The sequence below is a fragment of the Pterocles gutturalis genome, unplaced genomic scaffold (genome assembly GCF_000699245.1).
Source record: "Pterocles gutturalis isolate BGI_N339 unplaced genomic scaffold, ASM69924v1 Scaffold37799, whole genome shotgun sequence".
Taxonomy (NCBI): domain Eukaryota; kingdom Metazoa; phylum Chordata; class Aves; order Pterocliformes; family Pteroclidae; genus Pterocles; species Pterocles gutturalis.
In genome coordinates, this window is record NW_010134462.1 from 3,434 (window position 1) to 13,868 (window position 10,435).

Sequence of the window (10,435 nt, forward strand, 5' to 3'; positions counted from 1 at the left end):
GTGTTGGGCAGAACACTAGATTTTTACCAGTTGTGCTTGCTAAAATTACAATTTGTCTAGTCTACATCAAATTATTATTCTTTCATTTGCACCTAGTTTAGTCTTATGCCTACCACCACTGAATCATTTCTAGCATTGTTTTGTAATAAGTGTTTGCTAGATAGGTGATTTAGGAGACTGATGCTTGAGTGGAATAGGGAGCTGGGTTTCTTTTTTTGAGTGATCATACTGACTAAATACAAATCCTGCCCCTGAAAGTACAGTCCTAGTGATTAAATGGTTTTTTGCATATCTTCAGAATCTTGTCTGTTTTATAGCCTGGATACAAACCCATTTTAAGACTGTGCAGCCAAGATTTGAATCTTGATCATGCAGGCAAATCTTCTCAGTGCTCTTAAGGAGTAGTGCCTGGTTGCTTCCTTTGTATCTCTCCTTAGGTAAGAGCAGAATTGACTTGAGATCATCTCACTAAAGCTTTAGTGCGCATAGTTTGTACTGAAAAGCAGCAGCCACTCTTTGTAGTCTTCAGGTCTAAGTGGCTTTTTCATTTCTTGTCCAAACAACTGGGAATCTGAAAACTACTCAGTCTGGCATAGGTTGACCATAGCTGTATAACAATGTATACATACTGTTCTAAAGTGCACTGAAATTTCTTTGAAAAAGTTCCAGGTAGTCACATACCATAGGAGGTTAATCATAATCTTGTTTTTGAGCCACCACCATCAGTGCTGGGTATGAATTCTGTCCCTTACTGAGAGCGTGGCTGTTTCATAAGCATGTAAGAATCTGCAGTTATTCTTGAACTAGTTTGTTACCTTAATGCTAAGCTCGCATATTAGCTAATGCTTTGATCTAAACAGAACAATAAAAACAACTTTTGCATATTCAAAAGTACAGGTTTTATTAAGACCAAAAATACTTATAACTTCAGGAAAAAACCACCAGTTTAAACTTTTTATGCCACTTCAAAATTATTGGATGTAGTTTTTAGTGCACTTTTAATTCCATAGCATTTTTGGTTTAACATTCAAATCATGGAAATCTAACACCTTCAAGGAATAGAATATTACTGATGTAAGATATATTTTTTTTGTAGTTTGGAGCAGAATTTCGACGATTTTCTCTGGAGAGATCCAAACCTGGGAAGTTTGAGGAGTTCTATGGATTATTGCAGCATGTGCACAAGATACCAAATGTTGATGTTCTAGTGGGATATACGGACATTCATGGAGACCTGCTGCCTATCAACAATGATGACAATTATCATAAAGCGGTTTCCACAGCCAATCCTCTACTCAGGATTTTCATTCAGAGAAAAGGTAAGTGCACTTGAAGTCTGTGAATAATCTGTTTATCCAGTTATACTGTGGTGCAGTAAACAGTGTGTGACGTATGGAGGAAAAAAACAGTCGTTCCTATTTCATCATGTTGAATTCCATAGTCATTATGGATCATGAGAGGTATTCACAAGTCATCTCTCTTGCAAGAGCTTTCCTCAGGCAACCTATTTATACTTTGTGCTTTTTGCTTGTATTCAGTTAAAGTTAAGTTAAATCTCTAGCAAATGCTTCTTTCTGGTTTTTATATAAGCAAATGACAATAAACTTTAAACCTCTAGGGTTTTCTGCTCTGTATGTGGGATGCCTTTCACTTAAAATTCCGATCTTGATCAGATCAGAAAGAGAGGCTGTTACAGGATGGAAAGGAATCTTGAATGTCTTATTACATGAAGTATTAAATGTCAGTATAAATTAAAGACTAACTTTGTAATATGCTACTCCTATCACACTTCCCTAATAAAACATTTTGAAGCCTTCAAAATGACAAGCTTATTTCATCTAGCAAGACTCAAATGTGAGTACTGCTCAGTTTGTTGGTTTGCCTTTAAAAATAATATGTCTTCTAGGCACAAAATTCTGGTTGTCTTTTTCTGGTGTCTGCTTTTGTTTGTGAACGGAAAAATATCAATTTGAAGTTGTATTTGTTCTTGTCCGCGAGAACATATTCAGTATATGGAACTGAAGGGGAGGGGAGTAATCTAGTGATGTGACTTGAAATGGTTTTAGTCTAGAGAAGTCAAGAAAACCTGATTTCTGCACTGTTTTTCTGCTTACTTGCATGCAGATGTGTGTGTGCATTCTATGTATATAAATATATGAACACATGCATGTGCAATTCCTATCACAATAAGGCAGCCAACTGATGTTGGAATAGCAGGCTGCTTCTTGCTTAGCTATTTGATACAGATGTGCACTCTTTCTGGTTGTTGCTAAGACAGGATTATTTTCCTTAGAAAATACTTGGGCATTGGAAGCTTTTATCAGCTTTCCTGCTCCAAAAAATGAATAAGCTCCACAACAGCCTGACACAAAAACAGTATTCAAAACCAGTGGGGCTGCTTGCCAGCTGCTGCATTGCTGGCAAAATGTGTTTGTTTTGTGTTGAGGATAGTATAGCCTGGTAAGGCCTATGTTTTCAGTCCTGAATTGCCAAAGGAATGAACTATTTGCTTTAATAGAACCTAGAGGGAGAAAAGGTCTATCGTTCCACTTAATCTCCTACAGTAGCCATATGATGAGAACAGATAAGCCACTTTGTCAGACTGGGATTATTGAGTTTATATTTTAACACCATATGGTTTTAGATTGCTACTAGTGTTACATGTTTAATGATGACTGTTACTAGTGTTACATTTGTAACATTTTATACCTTCCTTGTACCTTTATTTAAAGCATGATGGATTCTTTCTTATTACTCTGTGAGGAATTGATAATAAAATTGATACAATGCACAGAACTAGAAATAAGATTAACCCACTTGAGTTTATCTTGCCAAGAATTGATTAGAGGGGAAAAACCATGTAGAAAGTATCAGTTGTCCTCACCTTCCCTTTGAGACTAGTCTTCTGGCTATAGTGTTAGGGAACAAAAAACCCATACTGGCATCTGAGTCCAGCACTTCAAGCACGGTACTTTGTTCTGAATTAGTTTTGACCACTTCTGTTAGTTAAATTGAGCCTTTGATTCCGTTAGCATCTTTACCATGTAGAACAGAGGTTTGTTTGATGGAAAATAAGGAAATAACTTGAATTCTGTATTTTATTTGTGATAGTTTGCCTGTAACTAAAGCTGAAGTGCAGGAGTTACATGTGTTGTAATTTGTGCAGTGTAGTCTGTTTAGGTGTTATTAATTCATCTGATTGCACAGATCTTTATTGGCCATACCTCTGACATTGAAAACCGAATGTCTGAACAAATACCTGCTATTGATGGGGCGGCTTTGATTGTGCTCTTTTGGAACTAATAACTAATAAATGATGCAAGTTGCTTTTCCACCTGCAAGGCTGCTTCTGGCTTCACACGTTCTCTTAGATAATCTGAAAAATTTCTGTGGGTTTTGTAAGGGAACTTTGCCCTTTTTTTTGTATTTCCAGCAATAATACTTGGGAATCTAAGATCCTTGGCAAAAGTTACTGTGGGGAAGAGAGAAAGTTTCTGCTGTCTTAAAAGATAGGAAATTTCATCATACTGTCTTACCTATTTAGAAGCTATATGCAATTTGTGGAAAGCTAACATAAGGTATGACCAGACTACAATAAAATCTAGGGTAAATAGTATTAACTTCTTAGTATATTGCATCCAAGGAAGACCTTAAAGGGTTGAAATGGGAGCAACAAGATGTTTTTGCAATGTTATTAATAGATGACAATTGTAATAACATGACTGAAATTTCAGAAATTCTGTTATGCCAGAGTAAGCATTCTTTTCCATTCTGATTGATTTCTGACTCCTAATTTATGAAAGATCTTAAACATTTGTGTATTTATTAATGTGGTAAGAAACCTACAGATCCTGTAATGACATGAAATCAAATCACATCATTCCATGTAGACTCTTGTAATTGTATTTAACTAAGTTAACTTTAAAACATTTTAAAGGACTCCAGTGCTAAATCTAAACTGGAGCTTGATATTGCACAAGTCAAGAACAGCTATCAGTTTGCAGAGAACAGTTGCTTATTGGAATTTCATTCTGCAGTTTAACAGATTAACAGGTACTGTTGACATCTGGAATTTAAAGGTTAAACTGATGTATCATGATTAAGTCCAGATGTATGGGAGTCACTCTGGCTGTGAGAAAAATCTTACAGAAGATAAAATGGTGCGGGGACATAGTCCACACAGGCCCTGAAGGGCAGTTCAGTGTGGGAGACTTTGCATTGTAAATGCAAGAATAATAAAGAAAATAACTTAGCAAAAATATATTTCATTATAATGACCTTAAAACTCCTTTGCAGGATATTAAATTACAATATACAACTTCCTGCAAGTTCTGCATGCACATGGGTGTATATAGTAAAAAGTGGGGGTTTTGGTTAAGTCATTTGTGCCTCTTGAGACAGACTTTTTCACTGAGAAACTTTATTCTGGTGAAAAGTAAGAGGAGTTGGCTTTTTAAACAGCTGTCTTTGGAATATCCTAGCTATTCTGGGTCTGCTTCCTAAAAACATAGGTTAGTTTCCTAAAACCGTGTTTTGTTATAACTTGTGACTAAATAAGAGACAAAATTTGTTGGGGCTTATTTAAAAAATGCTAAATTGCATCTATATTCCAATGTACCAATGATTTTGGGGGGGTTTGAAAATTTAATTATTAAGGGGTAACTTTACATTGCTTTGCAAATAGATCAGGAAAACATCTGTCTTAATCTGTCTTGAAGAATGTTGAATTGAAAGAAGATTTGGTGTTTGTGGGCTTTTGTTTTACATTTCATGTAGTACATATATACAGATTGGTGCCACGTTGAGCTGGAAACTGCTGGGGGAAAATCACACTTGCTCTATGTGGACATTCTCCTTAACGCTATCTGTAGTTAACACCTTGTTCTCTGTCTTTTTGCCGAAATATTTTCTGCTGCAGCTTTAAACTGATTAGCTAGGTGCCAGAACAAAGATGCCTTTGTACTTGAATATTGCTTTAAAAATTGTTTAGCAGTGGAAGAGAGGTTAAACAGTCATGCTGCTTGGCTGAGATTTGGTGAGATGAGTTTTCATCAACCTCTCTCTATTTTTTCTCCCACAAATTATGTAACTTTAACTATACTATATCTTAAGGTTTGTGCTAGTTTTGAATTTTTAGACTACTATGACTAGTTACAATGCAAAAAAGTTAATTGGGCATGTGCAATTTTCTCATGTACTTCAGATAAGCTTACTTTAAAAAAAAAAAAAGCATAATGTGACTTAAGGTCTAAACAATATGGAACTAAGCAGTCAAAATGCTCCCAGTTTACTCATTGGCTCTCTGGAGAACTCCCCAAAGAACAGAGCTCTTCTGGAGCAATGCAGTGTTAAATGCCTAGAAATATGTGTCACCACTACAAACCAGAAAGAAGTGAAGCTTTTGAAATGAGGCAGAATGACACTTCTTGTCCGTGCAATGTCTCTCTGGCCCTTGGAATACTTTTCTCTAGTCTTGTTGAATTTACTGTTGATCGTGCAGCCATAAAACCAGAATTCTAAAGTATCAGAGATCTACACTACTTAGACATGCACTGCACAAAAAAGTTGTTGAGATCACTAAGATGTGTACAAGCTGCCCTGTGGAGGAGGGGAAAATCCATGACCTAAAAAATAAACTTTGCACTCATTAACGTTCTTAATTCTGTTATTAAAGTCACCATTGTCTATTGTTTGTCTAAAATCTTCCGCCTATACTATCACTTTCTTGCTGTCATTGTGTTACTTTTGTATTCAACAGTAAAAGATACTTAAAGCAAGGCCCTTCTGTCTAGTATCTTATTGCACAATTGCCCTTTCCAAGTTGTTTTGTGAGTGCCTCTAGTTCCAAATAACAAAGAAAAGCTATTGCAACTCATTGAATTGCAAAAATCCTTCTAATGTAACGACCAGATATCTAACTTAAAACTGGTTGGATGGGTTGTGGTTGAGATAAGGGCAAAACTTCTCACACTTTTATCTTTGATCATAAATTTTAAGCAATCGTGAAAATAATTGTTTCATGTTGTCGGAAAATTCAGCATGTTAGTTTTCAGCAGTTGAGTACAGGATTTTTAATGGCTGATCTTCAGTTAGTTAGATATTCCAAAATGTGTGTTAAAGAGAAAATGGTAAGTTTGCATTTTGGAGGTGTTACACTTCAGATATAGGCCACACACTATATGCATTGGTTTGGGAGGTTGGATTGTTTTTTAGTTATTGTTCTCACTGTGTGCTAAAAAAAAAAAAATCCAACAAACGCCCCCCCCCCACCAAAGGATATCCATGTATCTCGTCTTAGCCTAGAAAAAAAAAATCTTCTGACTTACCAACTCTCACAGTGTACTTTTTTTCATCAGCAATTGACAACTCTCCTGAAATTTCACACTAGGATAGCATTTCCATAGTTATTTCAATTCACTGTTTGAAATGTATAGCAATTCTTTTACTTTCTTGGCTGTACCAATGGCATCTTAATGTGATAATACAAAGAAATCCCAACTTCTCTGGGTCCCAGCATTAGTGCAAAACAGTTCTGCTTGATTTTTTTTTAATCCAATGCAGGAAAAAAAGATCTGTGCAACATTGCAAAAATACCAGTGTAAATCCAAGGAAACTCGGATCTGGATGTGTTTTGGTTCATTGTTTTAGGAGAGCTATAGCATATTAAAAAGAAAAATGGAAGCTTCCTTTGATAATAGGCATTTCAGACATCAGAATTGCTTCTGCAGAACATATTTTCTTTTCCATTAGAAGTATTTGTATGACTTGCATATGTTTTCTTTTTTAGAAATTGTAAGCCATTTGCATATTCTGTATCAAATTGTGGCAGTTAAAGCATTGCTTGTATGAGTAGTTTTGCTTGAAGTATTTGTGTGCAAGATTTTTGTTTCTGCTCCACAGCCATTTTACCTACATTGCATGGGGGCAGGGAGGAGAGGCAGAATGGAATGAGCTTTCTGGAGTCTGAATCCAGGTCACTTGGCTAGCTTCCAGGAACTAGGCAATAGTAGGCACACTGGCTGCTTTCCCTCTTTCATTCTTTCTTTTCCAATGATCTGAAACCTGAGGAGAGAAAACTAAGTAGAATTACTCTGAATAAAATTAAAATGTTTCTAGGAATGTACTCATTCTTTCCATTCTAACCTTTCTCTCAAGCAGTCAGAATATAGTTCTTTGTGTCTCTACTGCTGCTAACTTGCTTTAACTTTTTGTGTACTGTCTCTCCTTTAGTAGTAGGAAACCAAAAGTATTAAAAACTTTGAATCTTGTGGCATTAATGCTCTTGTTTCATGTGTGGAGAGAAATGTTTCTTCTGTAGCAAGCCAGAAGCCTTCTAGATGAGACATTTCATTCTGGTAACCTAAAACATGATAGCAATGCAATATGGCCCATGTATAAAGTGATCTAATCATCAATGTGCTATGTCTTACAGAAGATGCAGACTACAGTGCCTTTGGTACGGATACTATGACAAGGAAGAAAAATGTCTTATCAAATGTGTTACGTCCGGATAATCACAAGAAGAAACCTCACATTGTCATTAGCATGCCACAAGACTTCAGACCAGTGTCTTCTATTATAGATGTAGATATTCTTCCAGAAACCCATCGCAGGGTACGACTTTACAAATACGGAACTGACAAACCCCTTGGATTCTATATACGAGATGGATCAAGTGTCAGAGTAACGCCACATGGATTAGAGAAAGTTCCAGGGATTTTCATATCTAGGCTTGTCCCTGGAGGTCTGGCTCAAAGCACAGGCTTACTGGCTGTCAACGATGAAGTACTGGAGGTGAATGGAATAGAGGTTTCAGGAAAAAGCCTTGATCAGGTTACAGACATGATGATTGCAAACAGCCGTAACCTGATCATTACGGTAAGACCAGCAAACCAGAGAAATAATGTTGTGAGGAACAGTCGGACTTCTGGCAGCTCTGGTCAGTCTACTGAATCTAGCCTTCCAAGTAGCACGCCAAATGTTTTAGCAAATTTCTTGCAAGGAGAAGAGGAGAGTGATGAAGAGGACATTATTATTGAAGATAGCGGTGAGCCACAGCAGATTCCAAAAGCCGCATCCGCCAGTGAAAGCCTAGAATCATTGACACAGATTGAACTCCATGAGTCAACGCAAAATGGATTCCTTCCTTCCAGTGGGATGAACTTGAATCATTCAGCAAGCAGCGTTAGCATGGAATATGAAGCACAAGATCCAGATCGTAAGGCATTAGAAGAAGATGGAACTATAATAACACTGTGAAATTACATTGGTTACTTTGTATTAAGTAAAGATGCCATACATGTTGTAATTTGGCTTAATGTGTAATACATATTATACCTCCCCATTTACAGAGCACTGCAGTTAGATTAAAAGGAGGGGAAAAAGTAAATACAAGAAGTTCAAAATCATGTGAGTTGACTAACTTCAGTTAATTCTGCACTTCAGTGTAAATACTTCACAACGACAGAAGATAATTCATAAATGACTGAAGTTGAAAGATTAACATTTACATTGAAAATGAAGGATAGCTAGGATGGCTGTGAGCTTTCTTTTAAAGGTACTTTATTTTTTTTAATGCAGAATACTACAGGTTCTATAGAAGAAAACTTCCATTACTGTGTGAGGTTGATTATCTAATGTACTATGGTTTCATGTTCCTCTCAAGTGCTGCTTACGTATGATGGAGCTGCTTTAGCCACTTCATTCCTGTTCCGGACTGTTTAGCTGATTGAGCTGCTTGTGTGGCTCTGTATGAGGAAACTGAAAAATAAGCAGGAGACGGGGTGGGAAGAGTTGTTCTTGGTCAGTCTAGGTGACCAACAGGGATATGTGATAGTGGTCAGCAACTTGACAACAGTCAGGATTTGAAGGCGGGGGCTTCTGAAGTTGACTTTTCCTTTGTAAGTGAATGTGTAACCACAGGCTCATTAGTCATGCACCTTTCCTGTTTTTAATGGCCAAGTAAGCTTACTTTTAATGACTGATTTGAAATTCAAATGTGAAAGTCTTAACACTTATGTATCAAAGACCTGTTCTCATTTTCATTTGCTATATTTAAGGATATAATTTGATTTAGTTGCTAATTCCAGTAAATTTCAAAGAAATAAATTATAAACTTAATGCTATTGAAATAACAATTTATGTTAAAATCTCAATTCTAGTAGAAGCTGTGAAGATTTCTACTGGAACAGGTTTGTTATAGTGAGTCTGAATTATGTAAAAAGTGACTTTCTTCAAACCTAAACAAGTTAGAACAGCTTAAATTAAATCCTTGGATTAAAAAGAAGTTTTAAATCAGAATGAGGCTTTACTAGAACTTGCTTGAGCCATGTGATATTACATCATTGATTATAATGAGCTAAACTGTAAATGCTGATCTTTCTGTGTACCACTGGCTGGGTATTTGGAATATTACAAAGTTCCTCTAGGTAAAACAAAATACTGATGACAAGTCCTGATACTGCAAGCGCGTAAGTACGCATGTAATCAGCTGCAGACTTACTAGGAGAGTTGCAGGGAGAGGCTTCTAGCATTTTTTTCCCCTTTCCTTTTTTATCTCCTGCTTTACTGCTTTAGCACTCAGTTCCCAACCTGACCCTTCTCTGGAATTATAAGTCGTGTCAGGAAAATTAGATGGAGTCTAATAGGGTTGGGGAGAAGGATGCATGCAGCTTCTCGTCAGAGGTCCAGCAGTCTGTGTCAACCTCTGAGAAAGAAGTAGGATGCTACCAGTTCTGTACTGTGGTACTGTGCTTACCAGAGCCAGTAGTCTGGATTCTTGGAGGCGTGTTCTACCCTGTGGGGAGATATGATGAATGGGAAAGTAGACTAACGCCTTTCTTTTTTTCCCCTCCGTCTATCTTGAGGAAATGTCTACCTCTGGTAACTTTACTAACAAGAGACTAACTGTAATTTAATGTTAAGGCATCTGTAAAAGTCTTTATAGGATATCAGAGGCTAAAACTGTATTTAAAAATTTTTAATGATGTGAACAAAATGGTTTCAGAAATTACTGCTAATTTTAGTAAATGCAGATTTTAAATTTATATCTCATGAGCAGTAGCACATTGGAGCCTTAGGTACCCTTGGAGTTCAAGTCTTGTGGATGTCAAGAAAGGCTGTATTCATGCCCTTCTTGATTTATGGAGAGCTGGCATAACAGACAAGGGCACTTTGCGAATACAGGTTAGAGTTCTGCTTTGTCAGATTTATGGTTTCTTCAGTATCTTTATGGAGAGGCCCCTGAATCCTTTCCAATGTGAACAAGAATTTTGAAGAGTTTAATAATTGTTAGCAAAATAAGTAAAAATTGAAGTCACTATATCCACTCAGTGTGAAATGAGGAAAAATGTTCATTCTGCAACATGTAGATTTTAAATAGATATGTTTTCTGTCAGTGCTGCTCTACACTTCCTTTATCTAAGGAAGATTGTTT

The 10,435-nt window shown here is 36.6% G+C and overlaps 1 protein-coding gene across 1 annotated transcript; it reads left to right on the top strand.

Moving 5' to 3' along the window:
• Positions 1–1,096: 1,096 nt before the first annotated feature.
• Positions 1,097–8,632, top strand: PARD6B (par-6 family cell polarity regulator beta; the record flags this gene model as incomplete). The annotated part of the gene is made up of 2 exons (XM_010081615.1): positions 1,097–1,319; positions 7,433–8,632. Coding segments are annotated over 2 exons (1,050 nt in total), but the record flags the coding sequence as incomplete, so codon positions are not given.
• Positions 8,633–10,435: the final 1,803 nt, after the last annotated feature.